We start from the raw sequence: 25555 nt of genomic DNA on the forward strand, positions 1-25555 counted from the left end.
AAACCCACAGGTGGCAGGAGATGTCTTTTCTCCTCCAGGAAGGCAGGTGGCCAGGTGGCCTGTCGTCTGTGTGGACAAGCCTTGACTGCCCTCAAGGAGCTGAAGGCAGGGTCCCAAGTTGAATCCACCCGTATTTCCAGGTGGGGAAACGGGGGCCCCGAGAAGTTGAGACAATCACCCAGGCCAGACAGTGAGATGGCCTTCCTCCCTGAGGCCCGTGTTCCAGGCCCCTGACCTCCACCACCCAACCCTATTATAGGGTGTGAGGACCAGGAGGGTGCCCTTTGACCTTCTAGTTACTGGGAGTTGAAGTTCAAGGGCGAGGCAGTCCCACCTGGCCTGAGGCCCCGGGTGGCTCGGGAGCTGGCAGGTGGGCAGTGCCAGGTGTGGAAGGGCTGGACTGGAAGCAGATGATGGCAGTGCTCCAGGATTTCAAGAGCAGTTTCCTCCGCAGCCCCTTGGGGCCGGGAAGTCCTTGCACAGGGTCAGGCCTCCTTCCCCTCTCGCTCGCCCTGCCAGGCGCGGGCTTGGAGCGTCCCTGCGGAAGTGTGCTTTCCAGGCCTGGGGACACGGGGTGGTGGCGGCGTCTGCCAGTAGGGCACACCAGGTGAGGGTCCTGGGCCTGGGTGTGCCGCCCTGCACACGCATGTCTTGGGAGCCTCCCCGGCCTCTGGGTGAATATGTGACCACGTGTCAGCCCGGTGGTGGCTGAGCGAGCACACGTGTGTGTGTGTGTGTGTGTGTCTGTGTGTGTGTGCGGGCACACATGCAGGCATCTTGCTTGTTCAAAGCACCAGCCCTGAGCCTCGACCATGAGGAGGCCTGAGTGTTCATGCCGGACCCCCCAGCCTCTCATCTTTAACTGGGTGGGTGAGTGTGCCAGCTCACAGGGCTCTAAAGTGCTTAGCACGCGCCCGGCACACACTGGTGTGCGCTGGCCGTTGCACAGAGACCTGTCCAGCTCGTGGAGACTCCCCGGGCAGGGGAGGCCACCTGGTGCCTTCTCTCCAGTCCCCTGGACTGGAGGCGACCTCTCACCAGCCCCAGGTATGCGCAGACAGAGGCCGAGAAGGGAGGCCCTTGCGTCTTGCCTTCTGTGGGAGATACCAAGGAAGGAGCAAAGTCCAGGGCTGGGCAGAGGGGTAGCGGGTGGCAGGAGGGTGGGACAGTGGCTGTGCAACCATCACTCAGGCCCAGAATCTGGAAACCCAAGGCGCCTTCACCCTGCCACCCCCACCGCCGGCAAGAACTCCGTTGCTGGAGAAGTGTGGGAAAGAGGGCAGCGGCCCCCCGACCCTCTGGCAGCCATCTGGAGTGCCAGGTCCTTTCCAGAGGCCGGGACAGCGCAGGAGGTCCCCTCTGAAAGGGCAGTCCTGGCCCCCCGCAGGCGGGTGGTGGAGTGGGTTGTGGTACCCGGCACGCAGTGTCCCTGGCACGACGGGCAGCCTTCTCACCACAAGAGCCCGTTTGTCCTGACTCCCCTGGCCCTGAAGCGCCAAGTGACAAGGCTGCGCTGGACACAGGGGCCTGACTGTGGGCTCAGTCCCTGCCCCGCTGGCCTGGCTGGGCTTCGGGAAGGGGCTTCTTAGTCCGGGCCAGACCACTGCAAAGCAAACTCTGTGTAGCCGGTGAGCAGAGTTCCGTTCCCCAAGAATCATTACTGAACAGGGAATTCAGGAAGGAGAAAAAATCCCCGGATTGAACCAGAGCTGAACTGAGTGCCGCCTCCCTCCACCGACATCCCCAGGCAGGCGGGCTTCTGGGAACCTCCAGGCCCCTGTTTCCCAGAAAACCTGGCTGACCCGCTGCTCTGACTCCCCTGACCGGCCCTGCCTCCCGTCTCTGCTCCCAGCTGCATTCTCTGGAAAGCATGTTAGTGACAGGCTGGCAGACAAGGACTTGCCCTTCTGCTTTACCGTCCGTCATGCGCCTCTCCTGCCTTGCTGCCTCCTTCAGAAATTTTTCCTAGTCATCTTCCCAGAATGAAGTAAGTGGCCCCGAACTAGAATATTTTCAAGTCCTGGAACTTGGAAGCTGGAGGAGCCACCTGGACCGGGAGTGTTTGTTGAGAGCCCACAGCGTGCCGGGGACCATTCTAGGCGTCGATATGTCAGCGAACAGAGTCCCTGCTCTCAAGGAGCTTATCCCCGTTCCAATTTTTAACAGAGGGAAGAACTAAAAAATGCTCAGAACACCAGTATCCTTTGTGCTCCTGTGATGATGTGTGTGTGTGTGTGTGTGAGTGACATAGTCATCCGTCTCCCGATCGACTGGGCCGGGCATCATTCCAGCCACTTGGGCATGAGGGGCGAACAGGGCAGATTGAGCTAGAGCCCAACTGAGTGAGGGGACACAAACCAGTCCCACAGTGGGTGGTTGTTTAATTGACATCTTATTAATGTTACTTTCTTAGCTCATCCTTATTCAAAGTTGCAGCTCTCCAGTCCCATTGTTCAGTCACTAGGTCGTGTCCGACTCTGCAACCCCATGGACGTTAACCTGCCAGGCTCCTCTGTCCATGGGATTCTCCAGGCAAGAATACTAGAGTGGGTTGCCATTCCCTTCTCCAGGGGATCTTCTCAACCCCAGGATCGAACCCAGGTCTCCTGCATTGGCAGGTGGGTTCTTTACCATCTGAGCCACTAGCGAAGGGCCCCAGCTAGATCCTGCTGGGCAGAAAGCCAGTGGGAGCGGCTGGGGCAAGGCCCGGATTCTCAGATTCTTCCCTTCTTGGCAACCTGTGTGACTCAGTGGGCTGGTTAATGGGGCCAGGGGCGGGCAGCCGGAGAAGGGGAGCCCTGCGGCGGGTGAATCAGTAATCAGAGCAGCTGACCACGGGGTTACTGTCTTGCCTGGGGCAGGGCCAAGCCTCAGCTGCCAAAATAAGCACCGCCCCCTCTGCGGTCCTGGTGGCTCAGCTGGTAAAGAATCCGCCTGCAATACGGGAGACCCCGGTGCAATTCCTGGGTTGGGAAGATCCGCTGAAGGGATACTCACTCCAGTATTCTGGCCTGGAGAATCCCATGGACTGTGTAGTTCATGGAGTCCCAGAGTCGAACTGAACGACTTTCACTTTCTTCTTCCTTTCTTCCTAGGGCTCTGCCACTCTGACGGGCCCCTACTTCTCCCCAGCCTGGAAGAGGGGACAGAGCCTCCCTGTTAAGGCATGTGACCTTTCACACAAGTCACTCTGAGGCTCTGGCCCCTGATGGCACTCCTCTAAAGGGAAACCCCTGCTGGTGGAAATAAAAGCAGAATCACCCTCAGCTCTTAGAAAAAGCTGGGAGCAGCTTGGGAACACCAGCCTCAAAAGCCAGCCTGCTGTGTGGCTTTGGGCGAGTCTGGTGCTGTCTCTGAGCTTCTGGCCCCAAGCTGCTCACCTGCAAACCTGCCTCATACATTGTGACTGTTAAATGATGCCACACTGGCACATCAGGGAACAGCAGAAATAAGGGGGGGGGGGGTGGACCCCTGACTCCGATTTAGGCTCTGAGTTGGGTGTGGGGGAGGCAGACAGGGACATGAAGCTGGACGTCATACAAGGGACCAACCACCCTCCCTGCTGACAGGGACCCAGCAGCGCCAAGCTGGACTTGTGCTGCCAGGAACAAATCCACTTTAACCCAGAACCGAGCAGAGGAAAGCAGGCTGCCCTGGGGACCCAACAGGCCCAGGCATAGCCTGGGCATGGCACTGACCCGCTGTGTAGCCGCCAGCAGCTTGTTTGCCCTCTCTGGGCCTCAATTTTCTCAGTTTTACAACACAGCATAATTACAGTGGCTTCATCTGTTTCACAAATGCTGAGTGCAAAGGTGCTTTGTCCCACCAAGGAGCACCAGGGCCAGGGCCAGGCTGGGTTCTGGGGGACCGGACTGGGACTGGGGGGACGTCAGTAGCTGCTTCTGCCTGCAAGGCTTCTAAATGTGGGCGTTTGCCTTGGAGGGAACCCCCGCCCCGGACCACAGCCCCTTTCTCAGTTTGGGGGACTGGGCGAGTGGCGTGCATGGCTGCAGCGTTGCCCCTACCTTGCAGAGACAGGCCAGTGGTGGCTGTGTGTTGAGCGACTTAATGATGGGCCTCGGGTTCCCAGAAACGAGAGGGAGGAGAACCGGGGCTGTCCCCCACCCCAAGCAGGACCCCCAAGTCAGGTCAGGAGCCTGCAGGAAAGAGGAGCGAAAACCTGGCCCCGGGCCTCTGCCGTCTGCTTCCTGGACAGGATGTTGTGCTGAGCAAACAGCCTGAAGAGGAGTCACCACTCTGGGTCTGAGTCACAGCGCCTAGCGACAGCCCAGCAGTGTTTGTAAACAGTGTGCTTCGCGCCCCACGGGGGCCTGCACCCCGCCCTCACCCTGAGCCTGGAGGGGATGCCCAGATGCAGGAGGCAGCAGGACCCCCCCCCCCCAACCCCGGGAATCCCTCCGCCTCCCCCCCCCCCCCAAGAGCGGAATTCAGGGCATGTCTGTGCGTACACGTGTGTCCACCAGTGGGGTTTCGTCGGTCTGAGCTCCGTGTGTGGCTGGCCAAGTGCCTTATTCTGGGGCCACCTGCATCGCGGCAGAGCGCTAACGGCAGGTCCCGTGACCACGGTGTCCTGGGACAAGTGTGGAAGGCAGGTTAGCATCTCAGGGCTGGTGTGAATGTCCCCCGAAGCCGCGCCCACCCGGAGCTCCATACACGGGAGGGGCACGGGGATGGAAGGGAGAAAAGTGTGATTGGGGGGGTGGGGTGGCGGTGTTGCAAGTCGAGCGCCCCTAACCGTCCCAGCCCCAGCGCCCTGGCCCTCCGTGGCCCGTCTCCGTTCCAGGCCGTGACAGTGATGGGGTGGACCATGTGGGCACACAAGGCCGGCAGGGAACAAAGGCGCCTGTGCTGTCCCCCGACGCGGGTGGGAGGCGGGGTGGGGGGCGGGGCGGGCGGGCCCCGCCCTCACTAGGCCCCGCCCCTCCAAGGCCCCGCCTCCTCGGGGCTCCGGCCTTTCTTGCCTGCAGCTGGCCCTGTCCTGCCCCGCAGCCTGTGACTCAGGCCCTCGGCCTCCCCAGCGGCTCGGGGCCCACTGCTCTGCGTCAGCCCTGCCTGGGCCTGGCCTGGCTCGCAGAGGAATGGCCTAAATGGCTCCGAGGCCAGGCTGACCTGTGCAGGATGTTGGGGTCATTGGAGAAGAGCACTCAGCAGCCATGGGCAGTAGACGTGCCAGTGGGCACAAAGCTTGGTACCAGGGAAAACACTCAATAAATGCCTGTCGAATCTAAGGCATGAACACATAGGCACACCTCACTGGGCAGCCTGGTTCCCTGTTGGTTCCTGTAACCCCACCCCCGCTTCCTCAAGGGCCTCTGGAAGCTCTCCCCCCACCCCCAAATATGTCCGCACAATTGGAAAGGCTTGTCGGTCCCCACACTGCCCGCTGATCTCCGCCATGGGCACTGGGCCCAGGTCTCCTTTTTCATCCACTGTCCCAAAGGCTGGGGTGGGGAGAGCTCGCTAGTCCACGTCCAGGGCAGTCAAACCACATCAAGGGACGCCCGCGGTCATACGACCAGTCAACTGGCTACATGGCAGAGAGAGGCTAAGGGTGGGGTCCTCCCAGGCCCCCCCCAAAGGGCTGTCCCCCACCTCACCCAGGTCCTGCTGGGGCCTGCCCGGAGCTTCTCCCCAACAAGACTGAGCACTCGGGAGCCCTGCTATGCCAGCCTGTCCTCAGGAAGGTAGATCAGACCGTGTCTGCCAGCCCTCTTGGCCTCACCTCTGCAGGACCAGTGCATGCTTGCTGCTTTTAGAAGACAAATGTTTCCGAGTTGTCCCCTGGGATCCGGTTGTAGGGCTCCATACTGAGCAGCCCACAGGCCTCAGAGTGTCCTCTGGAGCTTGCTCTTGGAGGAAGAGCCAGGCCGTGGTACCCCCGGTGCAGGGCTAATCTCCGCCAACATTCGCTGAGTGTCTGTTAATTGCCAGGTCCCGGGGCAGGCACATGACCATGGGAGACGGTCAGAGTGCCGCCCAGAAACCAGGCCTGTGCTGAGTTCTTGTTGAATCCGGCAGTGTCCTTGTGCTCATTTGACAGATGAGGAAACTGAGGCCGCTGAGTCGCTGGCCCAGAGTCCCAGAGCTGCTAACAGAGAGCCCAGTCACCTCTGCTGTTTCTCAAAGGTCCAGATTAAGTGTCTCTGTGTGTGGAAGGGCCAAGGTGGCTGGGGAGAAGGAGCAGGGGGCCCGAGGGGAGGTGAGCTTGGGGCGGTGGTCAGGGCTGACTCAGAGGAGCCTGGAGGCGGGGGACAGCGAGGACTCTGGATTCTTTTGTGGGTTGGACAGAAGCCTTTGGAGGGGTTTTAGTGTGGAAGACACGTACTGTGTGCAGACATGAGAGAGGGTTGTGTTGGGGGCAGGAAGGCTGCTGCCTCAGGGCCCACCTGGAACCCCCTGCCTCTCAGCCCACCCGCCTCCAGATGCCCACCCACATCCCCTAGAGCAGGGGTCCCCAACCTCTGGGCTGTGGACCAGTACCTCCTGTCAGATCAGCAGCAGCCTCAGATTAGAAATAAAGTGCACAGTAAATGTAACACGCTTGAATCACCCCCAAACCATCCCCCTCACCCCCAGTCCATGGACAAGCTGTCTTCCACGAAATCAGTCCCTCATACCAAAAAGTTGGGGACCGCTGCCCTAGAGAATCCCCACTGCAGAGGCTCCCCCATCCAGGGCATCCTTCCTTCCGTGAAAGAAATTCTCCTGCCCCAGCGGTGTGGTTGGGGGATGTGAAACTGTAATTTGTAAACCTCTGTATACCACACCCCCTCCCACAACGAATCAGAAACAGTGAGGCTCAGAGAGAAGAGGAACGTGCCTGTCCCAGAGGAAGGCAGCGCCAGGCGGGGGCAGGAACCAGGTCTCGGTTCCCCGGCTCTGAGCGGCCTCCTCTGCTGGGTCCCCTGCGCCCCCAAAGCCACCGGAAGAGGATGTGAAATGCTAGTTCGCTTGGAGAGGCAGGGCTTGGCGCCAGGCCGGCAGGCTGGGCCCCTGCCTCTCCGCCAGGAGCTGGGGGCCTGATGTGCCTGCGGGCTGGCTCCGGAGCCCCAGTCCACCCCCCTCTCCTCTCGGCCCCTGCGATCCTGTGTGCCCAGCCGGCTGTCCGCCAGGGCCCGAGAAGGGTAAGGAGGCAGCCCCGGCTTTGGGTCACCCTGCCATCTTTAGGTGTGGGGATCTGGGCTCTGAACGCTGAGGCAGGGAGGGTAAATATGTGGGCTCTGCAGAGGTGCACACAGACACAGGACCCGGACTCACCCTGTGACATCTTAGGCAAGTCCCTGCTTCGTGGGGGCCTCAGTTTTTCCATTTGTCAAATGGGTATGTTGGACTCAACTCATAGGTTTCAATGTCTGGTCTGCGGTGAAATGAGAGAAATAGAGACAAGGTCATGAGTTTGCCTGAAAGCCAAATATATTCATTTAATGACCGTCCGTTTTTTTTTTTTTTTTTTTTTTTTTTTTTTTTGATCGTATGCCCTCTTAGTTACTTTTGGGGGAACTTTTCTGAAATGATAATAATGATGGTGACAGTTTTGTGTTTTTTTTTAACTACCCTACTTGGCAAAATAAACAGTTGCTAACCCTAGGTCCTGGCCGTTTAAAATTAAATCCCATGTCTAGGTGGCAGACGTGGAGGAGTTCTGAGGGCTGAGTGATGGGGAAGGCTTCCAGAATGAGACAGTGGTTTAAGAGGAAACGGAGTGTGGCAGGCAGGTCCCCTGCGCCCCACAGCACACAGCTGGCCTCACAACTGGCTGGTGGCTCCACTGGCTGAGCTGTTCTGATCTCTGTGACTTGTCCCTGGGCGGTGATTTTTTTCCCCCAGGCAGGGGGAGTGGGGACAGGGCCTCGGTGTTGGGGACACAGCTGGGCCCCCCGCCCAAGACAGTAGGTCTTAGCTGAGCTACTGGCCGGGCTCGGGACAGTCCACCCGCCCTTGGCTGGCCCTCAGCCTGGTAGAAGCAGGAATTCCTGGCCCTGCTTGTCACAGGAGCAGGTATGACAGCCACGCGAGTGACACCAGGCCTAGGTACTCGGGAGCCTGACTCCACCAGGGCCGGCGGACGGGCAGGCAGACTGGCAGAGGGCCTCCCCGGGAGCCCGTCCCAGGCCCACCTGCCTCCCTGTGATGGCCCGGCAAGCCGGGCCCACTGAGCCCAGGGGCAGAAAGGGCTGGGTGTTCCTCGCCTGTGTCTCTGTGGTGACTGCCAGGCGGTGGGCCGTTGCCCGCCACGCTGCCCTCCAGAGCCCCACATCTTGGCCGAAGACGCCTCTGCCGGCACCCGCCACCGAGGTGAGTTTCCAGGGCAACAGGTGTTTCTAGGTCGTGGCCAAGGCCCTCAACTTCCTCCCCTCCCATCAGAACTGGTTGAAGGAGTTTGGCTGGAAATTGCCTGGAGAGGCTTCATCTCCCATTCTGGATGTGGGCGAGGAGGCTGGGTGGAGGGTGGGGGAGAGGGGAGGCTTGCTTGCCCACCCGGCTGGCCGCCTGTCTACCTGCTCCCGTCTAGGCGGGATGGCGTGGCTGGGGATTGTCTTAGCGGCTCCTGTTCATGTGATTCTTCTCAGATTACAAAGCTTCTGTGCACTGTTTTATCACCTGCTCTCCTGAGAGCCAAGTGGCGGTGGTATTACTATTCTTACTATTATTATTATTACTATGTCCATCCTCCTGATGGAGAAACTGAGGCTCCGGGAGAGGGAGCTGAAGCTAGGAAGGTGCAGAGCAGGGACCCAAATACAAACCTGGGCTCTGTATTTTAAGTGAGTTTCCCAAAATCTGCAGGCCCCCTCCTCCGCCCTGGGTGCCCAGCAGCCTGCCAGTCAGTCTGGGCTTTTCGAGGGACGAGACCCCGCCTCTCCCACCTCTCTCTGTGTTCTCATGTTTTGGGCTCAGTTGCAAGTCTTAGTGCCCGTTGCCTCCTGTTCATGTCCTCTCTCCTTTTCCCTGCCACGCCATGTGGCATGCAGGATCTTAGTTCCCAACCAGGGATCAAACCCGTGCCCCCTGCATTGGGATCAAGGAGTCTTAACCACTGGGGCCCCAGGGGAGTCCCTCCCCTTCTGTTTCTCTTCCTCTCTCCTCTCCTGCACCCCCACCTTGGGCCCAGCATCTGTTGGACAGTGGCCTTTAGGGACGTCAGGCCCTGAGCACTCTGGGAGTGGAGGACAGTTATCAGAGTGGTCCTTGGTCTTACTCTCTGGACATCACATGTGCTCATGTTGAGTGCCCCCCACCCCCAGCATCCTGAGAGTCAGGGGGCCATGCCTACCCGTCTCCAGGGGAGTAGACTGGGAGCCAACTCATGGCTGGTCCAGAATGCTGGAATCCAAGTCCTGGGCCGTTTCCACAGATCCGGGCATTGATTCATCTTGTCCTGCTCATGCTGGGACAGCAACGCCCTGTGAGGTCAGAGATTTGGGGTGATGATGTCAAACCCCGCCACCCCAGATGGTCTCCTGGCTGTTGGGAAGCTTCATGTCCCACCTCCTGACCATCTCTGAACTTGGCCTCCAGCCCCTGGGGACTCCCCGTTGCCCCGAGGAGGAGACCATCCCTGGAAGTTCCCAGGAACCAGGAGGGAGGAGGTGGGGCTAAGCCCGGCCTGCTGTGCCAACAGCTCCCACACTCAGCCCAGGTGCGTCACTTCCTGCCAAGGTGTATGCTCACCCGCCCACAGAGGGCCACCCCAGGACCCAGGCAGCCAGGAATGGTGACATCAGGTCAGGGAAATGATTGAGGAGCCTGGCCAGGTCACACCCCATCTGTGACCTCCCCAGATTCTAAATATAGATCAGAAAAGACAGACCAGGTGACCTCCACCCGCTCAGTGAGAGATGAAAGGTTTTCCACCGACGCCTGACCTAAGTCTGGGTCAGTTCAGTTCAGCCGCTCAGTCATGTCTGACTCTCTATGACCCCATGGACTGCAGCACGCCAGGCCTCCCTGTCCATCACCAACTCCCAGAGCTTGCTCAGACTGAGTCTGGGTACCTGAGTGCTATTCCTCACTGGGTCACCAGCTCCCTCCGGCACCTTGACCGAAGTTGGAGGAGGTGATGGCCAAGACCCTTGTCACCTGGATGTGGCCTTTAGCCGGTTCTTGCTCTGAGCCACCAGATACCTGGAGTGGCACCCTGGGCCCAAACCCCATTCCCTGGGACCTTGTGCCAAGCAAAGGGGTGGGTAGAAAGTGGGAAGCATGGGTCAGGCAGAGAGAGGATGGCTCGAGGCTCTGGGGACTGCAGCCTTTCTGTGTGAGCCTCCCTGGGCATCATGAGAGAGGACCCCAGAGATGCCAGCTGGGCTCACACCCAGCAGTTGGTCTTTTGTCTGAAGGCGGAGGTTGGGGGGGAGCTTTGAAGGGTCTAGACCCCTCTGGCTGCTGTGCGTCTGGGCACTAGTGATTGGATGATAGCAGGAAGGTAAAGGGGCCCCAGAGGTTTGGCCTGAGCACACCTTTCCCTTAATGGGGTCTGGGGCAAACCCCTGAGCACAAGGCCTGGCTGCAAAGGACAAGTGCCGGTCAGCTCCCACCCAGCGTCCTGTCACCTGGGGACACAGACCCGGTGTGGCTGGATTGTCCCAACTTACGGGAGCAGCCAGAAATGGGGACTTTTATATGAAGTCACCTGACCTTTTACTGTTGGCTCAAAAATTGAAAAACACTTTGCACGCCAACCAAAACACATGTGGGCTAGGTTTGGCCCAGTTCTCTTCCCGGCTGTCAGCTCAAAACCTGTCTTTTACGCTTCCTGTGTGGGGAGCATCCTGATTACAGAAGCGGTCTGTACAGCGATGTTATCCAGGGCTCCTTGTGATCTCCAGGGAGGGACGGGTACACCCCCCCCCCCCCCACCCAGGGGAAAGGTTGGGAACCTGGGACGGCTGGGATAGGGTGAGCTGTGAGCAGGAGCAGGAAAGCAGGGAGTGACCCCATTCATAAAACCCTGCACTTTGTACAGAGCTCTGGGTCTCCCTCCCAGCAGACCCTCCAAGGGCCTGGGTCAACAGAGCTCTGATTTCAGACTGGCCCGAGGTCACGAGACCCATCTGAGCCTCGTGATTCCGATTCTGCCCACTGCCTCGGGCCGTCGTGTTATCTGGATACTCTGAGAGCCACAGGAGCCGGGGACGAGGAGAAGCGAGTGGGGGTCACTACGGTGGGCTCCAGGTCTGGGGATTGCTGCCCTCCCTTCAGGGCTGATGGAGCCTCAGCAGCATTAGAGGATGAATCGAAACCAACGGTGTCCTTTTTCTTTCTTAACGTCTATTATGGAAAATTCCCCGGAACACAAAAGTGGAGAAAATGGCATAAAGACACGCAGCTCTCCTCATCCCCGCTGCGGGGCCGCTCTTGCTTCTTCTCTTATGGGCCCTCCTTCCCCACCTCGGACGATGTTGACACAGACCTCAGGCACATGGCTCCGTCCGTCGATATTTCAATAAGTTACTCTGATAGTAACCGAAATCCCGTGACCACATCCAAACAATGATGTCAGCTATCATCAGAGAGCCAGTTGTTTAGTGGTTCAGTCGTGTCCGACTCTGCGACCCCGTGGACGGCAGCGTGCCCAGCTTCCCTGTCCTTCACTGCCTCCCGGAGTTTGCTCAAAGAGATATCCAAGAGTGTTCAGATCAGCCCAGGTGTTCCTTAGGTTGTTTTCGTGTGCGTGCGTGTTTTGTTTTTTTCAACAGTTGCCCTGTTCAAATCCCAGTCCAGAATCCACATGTTGCGTTTCGTATTGCATGTCCCACCTTTATTTTAATCTACATTTTCCCCCTTGCGTTTTCCCCTGAAATGTATTTGTTGAAGGAACTGAGTGGTCTGTCCTGCGAAGATTCCCAGAGTCTGGGATTGGTGGGGTGCGTCCCCGTGTGTGTTTAACGTGTTCTTCTGCGCCCTGTCATTCCCCCAGTGGTCGTTGCGCGCAGAGGCCTGGCTGGATTCAGGTTAGGTTTTCAGCAAGAGCACTTTCCTGGGGGGCTCTGTGGTCTTCCACGCAGTGCCGGTTCCCTCTCTTTAGGGCTGCCCAGCCCTTGGGAAGACATCTCCCTGGCAGCTTTGAGGGACCATCATGAGACGAGGTGCTTGAGGGCTGGGGAGAGGGCCTTACATGTGCGAGGTGCCTGGTGATTCTCAGCCCCTGGTTTGGTTTGGCTTTTTAAATATTTATTTCTTTGGCCACATTGGGTCTTAGTTGTGGCATGTGGGATCTAGGTTCGCGACCAGGGATCGAACCCGTGTCCCCTGTATCGGGAGCACAGAGTTTTTGAGTTTTAGCCCCTGGACCACCAGGGAAGTCCCATCTCAGCCCCTGTTAAGGTGCTTTACCTGTGCTGCCCCTTTGCCAAACAGGAGGAAGCTGCGCGTTGGAAGTACGGTGACTGGAGGGCGGCAGGGGGATGGGGATGGACCCTGGCCAGAAGGGAGGGCCACACAGTAAGAAAGGAGTGGAGCTGGGCTTCAAACCCAGGCATTTGAGTGCCGGGCTCTGTACTACACTGCACCCCTGGGAACTAGGAGTGTGTGTGTGTGTGTGTGTGTGTGTGAGTGTATGTGTACAGGCAGCTGGAGCAGTGAGCAAGCTTCTCAGGACCCAGGAGGAGACCCCCAAAGCAGGACCAAACAAGGCGGGGAGGTGGGGGACAGGCACTGATCAGACAGACACCAACCAGAGCGACCCCGCCCCTCCTCCAGCAGGTGATGTCTGGGTAGCCGGACGGGAAGCAGCCCCGCCGGCTGTGTTTCTGTGTAGTGTGGTGATGGAGCGCCCTGTCCTCACCTCTCCAGTCGGCTTGGGCCCCCTCACCCCAGTCCCCTTGACCTTCAAGGCCAGAGAGGGGGTGAACCTGGTGCCCTCAGAAGTCACTTGGCCTCCGGGGGCCTCTTTCCCAGCTGTAAAGTGGGCATAAGCTTGCTTGCCAGGCCCCTCCCTGGGAGAAGAGATAAAAGGAACCCAGAAGAGATAAAGTGAGTGCAGTCAGGTGCTCAGTTCCCCAGGCTCTGGGAGCCTGACTCAGGGGGAAGTTTCTAGCCCAAGGCAGTGTCCAGCCTGGAGGACACCCCTCACTTCTCTTGGAGAGCCTCATTCCTCTCTGAACATACATGCCCCACCCATCTCACCCTCCCCTGGGGCTTTCTAGACAGCCTTCTTTGGATCTCCGCCCCGAGCCAAATCTTGCTTTAAAAACAAAAACAGCAAACAAACAAAACCCAGTGTTTATTATGATGTATGTGTGATTACTAAAATATTTTAGAAAAATGAGCAAATTCTGAGACTTAAAAAGAAATGTGTAGCACTGCCCAGAGATAACCACCATTACTTTTGCAAAGCAGGTCCCTGTAGTCATATGCACACGTGTAGTGTCAGCTTCTGAAAGCATGTGCTGTATCCTGGGTTTCTGACTTGCCGGCTTCCCTGGTGGCTCAGATGGTAAAGAGTCTGCCTGCAGTGTGGGAGACCCCGGTTCAATCCCTGAGTTGGGAAGGTCCCCTGGAGAAGGAAATGGCAAGCCACTGCAGTATCCTTGCCTGGAAAATCCCAAGGACGGAGGAGCCTGGCAGGCTATAGTTCATGGGGTCACAAAGAGTCAGACACGACTGAGCGACTTCATTTTCACTTTCATAGCTGAGCATCTCCCTCTGGGAGATGGTGAAGGACAGGGAAGCCTGGCGTGCTGCAGTCCATGAGGCTGCAAAGAGTTGGACACGGCCGAGCGACTGGACAACAACTCCCTGTGTGATGGTCCTCCTATGGTGGGTCATGGCACGTGGGGTCTTGTCAATGAGCCTGCACAGAGTGTTTGAGTGAATTCCTTTGAAAGTGAAAGTGTTAGTTACTCAGTTGTGTCCGACTCTTTGCGACCCCATGGACTGTAGCCCGCTAGGCTCCTCTGTCCATGGAATTCTCCAGGTAAGAATACTGGAGTGGGTTGCCGTTCCCTCCTCCAGGGTATCCTCCCGACCCAGGGATCAAACCTGCGTCTCCTGAGACTCCTGCATTGCAGGTGGACTCTTTACTGTCTGAGGCCCTGTAACCTGTAATTTCTTTGGCAGAGCAGTACACATCCAGAGTAGTCCATGGAAATCATGTCCCCACTCTGAATGCTTTCTTAAGGTTACTTCCTAAGAGTGAGGTTGTCAAATCTAAGGGCATGAGTGTTTTCTAAAATTTTATTTTATTGAAGCAGAGTTGATTTACAATGTTATCTTAATTTCTGAAGTGTACAGCCAAGGGATTCGGTTATGCATATACGCATGCTTTTTCATGGCATGAAGGCTTTAATGCCTGTGATAGAAACCCTCAAGCTGTCTTCCGTGGATCTTTCTCAAAGCCTTCCTTGTGACTGAGCAAGGACCACGCACCTGCTGCAGATGTGGGATGCACATCTGGTGGGCACACAGGTCAGAGGGAGCGGCTGGGGCCCTGCTGTCCATGGATACCTGCGGCGGGGCTCACGTTGGGTGAGCCAGGTACATGCTTATGGAATGAGGAGTCCAGACCCGCCCCTTCATTTTGCAGATGGGAAACTGAGGCCCAGTGGTACGGAACCAGTTCTGGAGAGGTGGGTGGCATTGTCAGGGCTGCTGACAGCGACTGCCAACCCCTGAGAAGGCTGAGAACTGAGGCCCGGAGGGGTAGGCCTGGGCAGTGCGTTGGTGTGAGGGAGGGGCGTTCATTCATGTCTACTTGCCTTCTCACTGGTTTCTAGAAAGAGCAGCTGAGGCTCCCCAGCCCTCAGCATCCTCAAGGGCAGGCTACCTGGAGACCTCAAGTACTCAAGCTTCCAGGGGTCCTAGCCGACCAGGCGAGTGGCAGGTGCATGGCTGGCCTGAATCCCTCGTGATCCTTCACTCTTGAATGTGGACCCCCAAGCTGGTCATGCTAGGTGTGGACTCTTCCCCCTTACTCCCCTGACTGCCCCTCCTCCACCTCCTTTCTGCTGGTACCTTCTCCAGGTAGCCTTAGGGCTGAGATATTCCAGGCAGAGGCCCCTCCCCCAGCACCACACCCTGACCCTCAGTTCAGTTCAGTTGCTCAGTAGTGTCCGACTCTTTGCGACCCCATGGACTGCAGCACGCCAGGCCTCCCTGTCCATCATCAACTCCTAGAGTTTACTCAAACTCATGTCCATTGCGTCGGTGATGTCATCCAACCATCTCATCCTCTGTCATCCCCTTCCTGTTCCGCCTTCAACCTTTCCCAGCACCAGGGTCTTTTCAAATGAGTCAGTTCTTCAAATCAGGCGGCCAAAGTATTGGAGTTTCAGCTTTAACATCAGTCCTTCGGATGAATATTCAGGACTGATTTCCTTTAGGATGGACTGATTGGATCTTCTTATTGTCCAAGGGACTCGAAAGAGTCTTCTCCAACATCACAATTCAAAACAATTCTTTGGTGCTCAGCTTTCTTTATAGTCCAACTCTCACATCCACACATGACTACTGGAAAAACCATAGCTTTGACTAGATGGACCTTTGTTGGCAAGTAATGTCTCCACTTTTTAATATGCTGTCTAGGTTGGTCATAATCCTGACCCTCAGGACGGCCAAATTCAGGGGTTCAGGGAGGACCCGGTCCTGGCTCCAGGACTCAGGAGCACATAGCCAGGCACAGGCCCTTGGCTGAGTGTGTGCTATGCAGCGATTACCCGCTGTGATCTTCCTGGATGAAGAAACCGAAGCTCAGAGAAGTTAAGCAACTTGTCTTAGGTCACAGAGCTAGTGAGGGGCTTAACTGGAGTCTGTCGCAGGTGGACACACACACACACACGACACGTGCTCTTCCCTTAGACGCAAACAGCCAGCAACACGCGGCGGGGACGCGCGCGGGCGCGCGCGCGTGCACACGCCCCTCCGGCGCCTCCAGCCCCGCCCCTCCGGCGCCTCCAGCCCCGCCCCTCCGGCGTCCCCAGCCCCGCCTCCCGGGAGCCGGCCCCGCCCCCGGCCTGACCTCCGCGGGGCCGGCTGGCGCGCGCAGAGCGCTGGCAGCGCCGAGCCGGGCGGCCCGCCGCTGCCGCCCCCGCTGCGCGCCGGGCCGGCCCCGCGCCCGCGCAGCCCCGGGTCCAGCGGCCCGGCAGGCCGCCCGCGCCGCTTCGAGCCGCCCATGGTGCAGCGCATGTGGGCCGAGGCGGCCGGGCCTGCGGGCGGCGCCGAGTCGCTGTTTCCGGGCTCCCGGCGGAGCCGCAGCGTGTGGGACGCCGTGCGCCTGGAGGTGGGCGGCCCCGACAGCTGCCCGGTGGTGCTTCACAGCTTCACGCAGCTCGACCCCGACCTGCCGCGCCTGGAGGTGGGTGAGCGTCGCCGGCCCGGCGCTCGGCCGAGCGAGGGGTGGGTGGGGACGCAGCGCGCTTAGCGGATCGCTCGCCGCGAGTGGCGGTGGCCGTGGTCGTGGTCCCCACCCCCCAGCCCGGGAGTTGCGCCGGGGGAGCGTCCTTCCGCAGAAACTCCCGTCCTTGCGCCCACCCGCAGGGCAACCAGGTGGGCGTAGGGGTGGCCGCCCGGCGAGCAAAACGGTTTCGGGACCAGATCCGGCTCTGGGACCCTTCTCTTCGTCCCAGCGCCTGCCCGCCCCGAGCCCAGGTGTGCCGGCCCCGCTGCCCCTGCAGCCCGGGCAGACGTGTTCAGAGTCTGCCTTTCCTGGCCGCAGGGCTGGGCCGTACTTCATCCCCGTGGCCAGCCCGGGGCCTGCTTAGGCGGTTTGGCTTCGAAACGCAGGTGGTGCACTAGTGATTAGGGCGGCGGCCTCCGGGAATCCTCAGAGGTGGTTGGGACCACAGTGGCCTTCCGGGCAGCCCCCCCTGGAGGGCAGAAGTGGACTCTGATGTTCAGAGCTGGTCAAAACGGTGGAGTAGGGGAAGGAGGGAGACAAGCCTGCAACCTGGGGGCCAGGTGTCCAGGCGGGGAGGGTGGGGCAAGGGCCTCTTAGGTGGAGGGGTGACTCCCTTCTGTATGATTAGAAAATGTGCTTCCACTCTGATTTTGTGAAGGTCGGGTAGGAGTCAGCAGGGGGGTGTGCCTCTCCCGATCGGTGAGGGCTGGACTCCTGTTTCTAGTGGCTGTGGGGAGGGGGGTCCAGTGAGTCATGGGGAGCAGCGCCCTCCTCCTCCCGCCTGACTGCACCTGACTCTGACCCCCTGCCTGGGGCCAAGGTAGCAGAATCCGGGCCTGGGGCCCGAAAGGAGGGAGGCCGTTCCTGGGTCAGAGGGCTCAGTGGAGGTCCTGCGCCCCCATGCTGGTTAGGGCCCTCGTGGTATCCCCCGCGTCGTTGCTTTAGGGCCCGGTGAGCTGTAATTGCCAGCCTGGGTCTTGGGCCTCTCTCTCTCTCTGTCCGCAGTGCCTAGACGGGGTCTGGATGCGTAGTTACCGGGGGACAAAGCACATCTTGTCCACTGTGAGAGGGGGGAGGAAGCTCTTGGTGGGAGGACGGCAGGCCTGGGAGACCCTTTATCGGTGAGCTTGGCAGGCAGGCGGCAGGGCCAGGCCTCTTCCCCAACCCTCATCCACCCACAGCTCTGGCCTTCATTGGCGGCTGGAACGAGACCCCTGGGAGGGTGGGGGTGGGAGGCCTGACACCAGCCCAGCGCTCATCTGACTTTCATTATGTCTGGCAGCTCCTCTGGCTTTGTGTGCTGGAGGGTCCGGCCGGCGTACTCACAAGGGCAGGCCGCCAGGCTGCTTCTCCCTCCCTCCCTCCCCCTGTCCATCTGTATCCCCAAGGAATGGAGGGAGAGTGCAGATCTGAGGCCTGCCCCTGCCCAGGGGTCTGTCTGCCTCCGCCCCCTCTCGCCTCTCCCTTCTGGCCCCAGCGCTGGCCTCCAGGCCGCGGCCACTGTTTAGATATCAAAGGGGGAAGCTTCTGGCTTAGTGCAGGAAAGCCAGGGTCCTGGCAGGAGAGAAGGCCAGTGCCGGAAACCAAACACAATGACCATTTACCGTGGGCTGGGGGAGGGCGTGGGGAGTCCCTGTCCCTCCTGCCAACACCGCCCCCCCACCCCGCGCAGCCAATTTCCTGGTTGCGGTGGCCTGCCAGAGCTGAGGCGGCCGCCTGTGGTCCCTGTCCTGTCTGGAAACCACGAGGCAGTTTCTGTTTCCTCCCCAGTCCCCCTTTTCCTACCAAGCCTCCACCCCGTCCTTCCCTCTCAGGGCTGCCAGATGTCCTCGCACATCTGGGCATCTGCTCGTCATCCTGATTCAGAGCCAAGCCACTGCTGACCCAGCTCGGCCCGCACGGTTCCGTGCTTCGTGGAGGTCCCTGGGCTCACATCCCCGTCTCCGTGCAGGCCACCGACTCAGCCAGGCGGGTGGGGGTGGGGTCCCAGAGTCCGGAGCACCTACTGGCTGCAGACATGACTCCCTCGTTCGAGCTCGCTTTGACCCACCCTCTTGACTACATGCCAAGCTCAGAAGTTTTCCCTCGTGGCTCAGGCGGTAAAGAATCTGCCTGCAGTGTGGGAGACCCGGTTCGATCCTTGGGTCAGGTAGATCCCCTGGAGAAGGGAATGGCAACCCACTGCAGTATTCTTGCCTGGAGAATCCCATGGACAGAGGAGCTTGGCGGACTATAGTCCATGGGATTGGAAAGAGTCGACATGACTGAGCAACTAACAGTGGCGCTCAGAGAAGTGAACTCGTTGAACACACACACAGCCAGTGAGAGCGCAGCCCGGATGTGAACCTGGGCTGTGTTCTCTGCTGGGCGCCTGTCGCGTACAGGAGCCCATGGAGATCGGAGAAGGACAGGGCTGAGTTCATGGTGAGATCATTACAAGCGTCCCTGGAGGAGGGGGGAGCTGTGGAGGGGCCAGAACCAGGCCCAGGCAGCTCAGAAGCCCCCACGGTCGGTGAAGGGTAGGGGTGCTTAGAGACCAGAGGTATGTGAAAGTGCTTTGGGCCAAAAGACACGGGGGAGAGCTTCAAGGAAGAAATAAGCCCACAGCTGGACCCCGAGAGTTTAAATAATATCTCTTATGAGCCTGCACTTGGTGGGAGGCTCTGCGCTGAGTAGTGTGCATGCATGGTGTCTGTCTGGGGTCACTATCGCCCGCTGTCTATTTAACAGATGGAACAACCAAGGCACTAAGGTGCACAAATCACCAGTAAGTGGCAGGGGCAGGATTCTGACCCCAGGCAATGAGCCTGGAAGCCCTGAGCTCAGTGAGGGCGTGGAATGAAAGGAGGAGGGCTTCAGAGACATGAAACCACTTCCCATCTTGCTTTCCTCCTTAGGAGAAGAGGCAGGAGGGGGCCGTCTGGCTGGTACTGTGTCTTTGTTCCTTATCTGAGGGAGGGACTTCTCCACCACTGGTCTGATCATTTGTATGGAGGCTCCAGGATGGCCCCGGAGCAGGAGTGAGTGGTGGGGGTCAGCGCTGGAAGGAGTCAGCCCCGTGCCCAGTCTGGAAGTTAACCGTTTGCGGCAGTTAGCCGTTTGCAGGCCCTGTCTTCGTTGCTGGTGAGGAGTGTTTGGAGGGGGACGTAGCATGGGCCACCCACAGCCCTCGAGTGGCCAGTGGGGCGGTTTCAGGAGGCTGCACTTGGGCGGTCAAGGACTAGCTGCCCGGATGGTCCCCACACGTGGTACCGTGCCGCCCAGCCTCCCAGACCCAGAAGCGCTGCATTATTGGACCTGTGGCTCCAGCGAAGTCACTGTCCCCAACCCAGTCCTGTGGAGGTGGGAGTGGAAACCGGCAGCCCGGTGTAGGACTGGGTCTCTGAGTGGCCCCAGTCTCCATCTGTTGGCCAGCCTGCGGTGGGGGTGGGGTAGGGTGCTTGGGGAGCCAGGCATGGGCGCCAGCATGGGGCCAGGGTTTGAGGAGCTCTTGGGAGCAGGTGTGGCCCGGCATTTTCTTTGACCCTCTCCCCCCACCCCAGGGAAGCCTCAGATGCTGGCATAGCCAGCTCTGTGGTCTCGCCTGGAGGCGTGATGTTGGCCTTTTGACCCAGGGGCAGTGCCACGTATGCCCGTCCAGACTTGGGCTCTGAAGGGAGGAGAGCTGGGCTGGAAGCCCGGCTCAGCCCCTCACAGTCCTCGACCTGCTTTCGTTCCCTGAACCTCGGTTTTCTTATCTGTAAAATGGACTTGATGCCACTTCCTCCGCTTCGGGTTCTGGCAAGTCCCAAACAAGACAGGCAGTCTGACAAAGTGGTCCCCACCAGTGCCTGGCGCCATGTCAGCGCCAGCCAGGCGTGCCTACCACCACTGTGTCTTCTGACAAGGTTCCAGGGGAGTGCCTGTGCCCGGGGCTCCGGGAGGACACTGCTGGCCCGGTCAGCGCGGTGCTTCCTGGCCAGGTTCTTGCAGCTGACCTTGGGCCGTGGCTGCCTTGGCCATCCCGGGATAGGAGCCCCGACCAGGCCCGTCTCCGTGGAGAGGTGGGGGTCTGAGGGCACTGGGCTCTGGTGTGCCCCCCTCCACCTGCTGTGTGATCTGAAGAAGCCTGTCCTGTCTCTGGGCTCCCTGCAGCATCAGTCTGAGCAGGGACTGGACTCCACGTGGAGGCTGTGACTGGCTGTGGCAGCCACGGTCCAGGTAGAGCACGGAGGCCTGGGTGTGTCTTCACGGGACAGCGAGGGCCCAAGCCGGGGTTCAGTCCTGCCCTGGCTGCCTCTTCCTGGCTCCTGAGGGCAATCAGCTCCCATCTGCAAGTGAGGGTGTCAGGAGGGTTACGTGTGATGGTGTGCGAGGGGCCTGGCACCCAGGAGATGCCCACACGGGCTGGATGCTGTGGCCCATGTTGGTATTGTCAGCCAGCTCTGCCCAGCACTATCCACCCCGCCCCCCCAACAGGCACCCCTGCCCTCTGCTGCCACCAGCCATGCCCCCTTGCAGGCCTGGTCCCTGGAGGCCTGACAGTCCGGAGCCAGACCGGGGTGGGCAAGGTCAGCCTGGGGTCTGGTCTCCCTGCCCCCTGGAAGCACGTTTCTCTTCTAAATGCTGATGAGCAGCGAGGCTTGAGCTGGCCGGGAAGATTCTTGGGAAGATGGGTCAGCCTCCGTGGGGCTCAGCCCAGGCCGATCCCCAAATGCCAGTTTCTGGGGTCACTAAGCTCCCTGGTTGCCCTGCCACCCACGCACCTCGTGTGGTCCCCGCCGCCACCCCTGCCACCGTCAAGGCCACCTCTGGGGTGTGGTACCTGGGGACCAGGAGTGTTGCCCACCTCTGTCCAGCACTGGCCATCCGCCCGCAGCAAGGTTCTATTCGGGCCCAGGGTGCAGGCCACCCACCTGAGGTGGGGGCAGGCCGGGGGGCGAGGCCCTGTTGCACACCGGGAGGGTCGCGCACATTGGCATTTTCGTTCTCCCTGCCTTGTTGGACACACATTCTGAGAGGTGAACTGGGTCCCTTGACCGTCTCCCTGGGCCTCAGACTTCAACTCTGTAAAATGGGTGTGCAACTTTGCCTGGGTTCCCGAAGGCAGAGCAGCTGACTCTGATGCTGATCACTCTCGTGTCTTTCAACAAAAGGCATTCCAACAAAAGGCTGAGAGGTCAGAAAGCCGCAGGCCTGGTTCCCTCCTCCTGGCACTTTTAGAATGACCCGCTGTCCCTTTCACCTGGCCCTCCCCCAGGTTCCCAGGGCGTCTGGCAGGTCTCCCAAGCGGTTTTCCCCACCCCGTGTCCCGCGTCTACGCGCCAGCAGCAGCGTCCTCACGCCCCGTTCTCAGCGCTCTGTGTGCCCGGCGCCCAGCCGGTCCTTCCTCACGCTGGCCCTTCTCGGGACCCCACCGCCTCATCCTGTTTGAGGGCTGCTGCCCTTGGCCCATCTCTCAGACAGGCTCACCGAGGCTGGGGGCTGCGGGAGCTGCCACGCTGGGAGCAGAGCCCTGCAGGAGAAGCAGCACTCTGGGGCCCAGCGGGCACTGGAGAGGGGCCTCGTGTGCCCAGGGCTGCGGGGTGCTGGCGAGTTGGCTGGCTGAGTGCTCAGGGCACCTCTGTGACTCAGTGGCCCTCAGCAAGAGCTCAGCGGGGTGCCTGAGGTCCCTGAGCGGTGAGCTCGTGCATGTGGAGGCCACCACCACCCCCCTCAATCAGCCCGACCTGAGCGAGGCCAGGTTTTTCCTGTGCAGCCCCCGCCCCCCGGGGTGTTGGGGGGGACAGGGAGACCGTAGTGTGGTTTCAAGCCTTCCTTCTCCACCTGCCTCCCCCTCGGCCAGGTCTCCTGGGGCAGGGAGCACCCTGCAGCCGGAGACACCCGTGGGGCTGGAGGCGCCAGAAGCGAACAGGCCAGCTGGAGTGCAGGGGTCCCCGGGGGGGAGAAGGGCCACCTCCCTGTGTGCAGGCACGAACACCCTCCTGCGGGAGAGGGAGAGGCCCAGCGGGTCCCGTCAGGTCTAGCCTGAAGTACGGGTGGGATCAGCTGGCTGATCCCTGTTTTTTCTGCCTCGAGGTGCCCGGCCTGCAGTCAGCTGGGGCGCAGCAGCTTGCTGCCCCTCACCCTAAGAAGGCTGATCACGTGGTGCCCTGACATAGGCCACCACCCCGGCCGTTTCCTTGTCCCTGGGGCTCCGGGCTGTGCTGCGGGACGGGCTTGGGGGGTGCTGTGGGGCACGCTGGTGCGTGTCCTGCCGGCCTCAGCTCACCAGGGCCCAGCAGTATCTCACCACCCTCCCTCCAGACCCAGGTGGTAGAAGACTGGGCAGCTGCCAGCTGGGTGCCGCGGGGCCCCAGGGACACGTCTCTGGGTGCCTGCTTGGGGCGGGACGGGAGGCGCTGTCCTCTGAGGACACGGCCGCCCTCGTGGGGCTGTTTTCCTCTGCTTCCCAGGTGGCTCAGCGGTAAAGAATCTGCCTGCAGTGCAGGAGAGGCAGGTTCGAACCCTGGGTGGGGAAAGTCCCCTGGAGAAGGAAATGGCAGCCCACTCCAGCATTCTTGCCTGGGAAAGTCCACGGACAGAGGAGCCTGGCGGGCTACAGTCTACAGGGTCACAAAGAGTTAGACACGATTGAGCGACGAACACTTTCATTTTTTTTCAAGAGCTCAGGGCAACCCTGTGGACACCTCCCCTCAGGGCGCGTGCTGTTTGCTTGCCCACTCCCTCCCCCTGCGGCCCCCCAGCGCCAGCCAGAGCATGGGGGGGAGCTTGGTGCCGTCCACACGGGCTCCCAGTTCCCACACTGCTGCGCTCTCTGCTCTGCTAACAGGATGGGTCCCCTTCGGGGACCAGGGCCCTGCCCTTCCTGCCCCAGGGGTCCCAGGGCGATGCTGTCGGCCACTCGCCTCCTCTGGCCCTGGAAGAGCAGTGGGAGCGGCAGCCGATGCCCGCTCACCGCTTTGTGTCCAGGCCCCGGCAGCTCTCTCGGGGGCCACTCCGCTGTTGTCTCTCAGTAGTCGGTTTAAATGGCGCCTGCTCTCTGCGCTGCTTGGACAATCTGGTTTTTTTTCCTGCTGCTGCTGTGAAGGGACCCGGGGGGACAGGGTGGGTGGGCTCCGCGGGGCTGGTGCAGCTCCCCATCTGTGCGATGGGGCGGTGACCCCCCCTTCCCGGCGTAGCACGTGTGGCGCTCAGCGCCCCGCCCCGCCCCCCACCCGGCTGGCGGGAGGGGGCCCCTCGGGTGGGGGCAGGGCTGGCGGATTACAGGATACCCGGGCAGGGCTGGCCAGCTGCTCCGCTGCCCGCCAGGCCCGTGGCTCACTCACTGCGGAGCTGCTATTTAGACCCGCCTGGGGAACGGCGAGGCCTCCCCGGGGGTCAGCCTGACCAGGGGGTGCTTCCGTCCAGCGGGCCTTGTTGGAGCCCCACTGGGAGCTGGGTGGGCACCCTCCGGGTTCAAGTCCAGCGCCCTCTGGCAAGCACGTCTGGCAGCTGCCGGCGATTTGCATGCTCAGGAGACACTCTGGCTCCCGGCTGGACCAGAAGCGGCTGGAATCTCCGGGGGAGGGACAGGCCTTTCCAGGGTGGGTGGCAGCCTTTGTGGGAGGCGGTCTCAGAGCCCCCCCTCCAAGAACCCCCAAGGAGACGCAGAGGTGGGTGGACAGGTGGATGGCAGGCCCCTGACGTCACCCAGCACCATGGCCTCCTCTGGGCGGGGGAGGGGCGTGTGAGGCCGGGGAGGACGCTGGGCATCTGTTTGGGGTTTTCTGCTTCAGGACGGGGATTTCTCCTCCGGATGGCAGGGCTGGACCTCCCCGAGTGTGGGCTGTGGGGGTGTGCAGGGTGGGAGGAGGTGCCTGGGCTGGGGGAACCTCCGCCTGTGGGTTCCCCGCTGACTTCCCAGAAACGCCTGGCTTTCTCTCCGGAGGAGGCGAAGGGTCGGGAGCCCCGGCGTGTTGCCCTGGCTTTCCCGTTGGTACGATGCCGGAGTGGGAGGGTGGCCCCAGGTCAGAGGAAGTGGCTTTCCGGAGGATGGCTTTCCAGGCCTCCCGGAACCCTCCCAGAGATCTGGAGGCAGGGGGTGAGAGGCCCAGCCACCCGCCCGCCTCAGCCCTGAGCCCAGGGGGTACTGACGTCCGGGGGTACAGCACCCTGAGCACCTGGTTCCTACCCGGGGCCCCAGCTGAGGCAGCTGGCTTTAGAGAAGGGCTGTTGGCGGGGCCCAGGCTGAGTCAGCACTTTCACTGGGCCTTCTCTGAGCTCCACGTCCACCCCGAGCGGGGTCAGTGACCCGTGATCCCAGCTACCAGCGTTGACCTTGTGATTGATGGCCCCGTGTCAGCGAGCACCTCCCTGCTTCTCCCTCAACTCACAGAGCTCTCTTTACTCCTAGCCGCCCCCCACCTCAGGCTAACCTCATCCCTGGTCAGGAGCAGTGGGAGAGGAGACGGGGTGGACCCCAGGGCAGCAATGACCAAGTGGCCTTGACCAGGCCTTGCTGAACGCCCCCCTCCCCACCAAAGCCTGTCTGCCCTGCGGGGGGTGGGGGGGTGGCCACCTTTTAAAACAAGGGCCTCTCTGCCTGGGGTCCAGGAGCTGCCAGATGACCCCCCCCCCACTCCTGGCCCAGGGCAGGTCCTATGGTGTGGGGTTCTGTGGAAGTCCAGGCGCCAGCCCGGATGCCAGCAGCGTCACCCTTCTCATGCTGTGCCCATGCCCGTGATGACAGTTGGGGAATGGGAACTCCTTGGTTGCGCAAGAGGCACAAGGCCAAAGGAAGCGCCTCTGTCTGTGGCCGTCGAGGACGCCCGCGCCTGCCGCAGAGCTGGGGCGCTGACTCCAGGGCAGGGGTCAGCTGTGGAGGGGGGGCCCGGGGAGGGACCAGAGCCCCCTGGGGCAGTTGGCCGAGTCAGGGCCTTGGTTCCCCGGTCTGCGTTTATTTGCCCACAGGGGTGTGCCCGTGGACGGGCGGTCCCTCCCAGCTCCCTCCGCTGCCCTGGACTCACCTGTGAAATGACCAGTAACCGTTCTCGTCTCGGGGCGGGGGGCGCCCAGGGCCGGAGCAGGCTGCGGTTGGAACCTTGGTGGGTGCGTCTTGTCCACAGCCGCCGTGGCTGGCGGGGTGAGGACGCGGGGGCCGGGGGCAGTCCCCACCCCTCCAGCTGTGATCCCGTTCCATTCTGGACTGGAGGTCCCTGTGGCCACCCCCCTTTGCCT

General features: G+C 60.7%; 1 protein-coding gene across 5 annotated transcripts in view; it reads left to right on the plus strand.

Annotated features, from left to right (window-relative positions):
- The window catches only part of RALGDS (ral guanine nucleotide dissociation stimulator), a 48043-nt gene that overhangs the window by 8573 nt on the left and 13915 nt on the right, over positions 1-25555 (plus strand). For 2 of the 5 annotated variants that reach the window (XM_065928175.1, XM_065928176.1), the window contains exon 1: positions 16022-16315. The exons of 1 other annotated variant lie outside the window; for it this stretch is intronic. In XM_065928175.1, coding sequence (XP_065784247.1) covers positions 16133-16315 — 183 coding nt within the window. In that variant the 5' untranslated portion in view covers positions 16022-16132. Of the gene's footprint in view, positions 1-16021; positions 16316-25555 lie in introns of those variants that run through there. 2 more of the 5 variants (XM_065928171.1, XM_065928173.1) reach the window with 1 other exon arrangement.

This window comes from Muntiacus reevesi, chromosome 3 (assembly GCF_963930625.1).
Source record: "Muntiacus reevesi chromosome 3, mMunRee1.1, whole genome shotgun sequence".
NCBI lineage: Eukaryota > Metazoa > Chordata > Mammalia > Artiodactyla > Cervidae > Muntiacus > Muntiacus reevesi.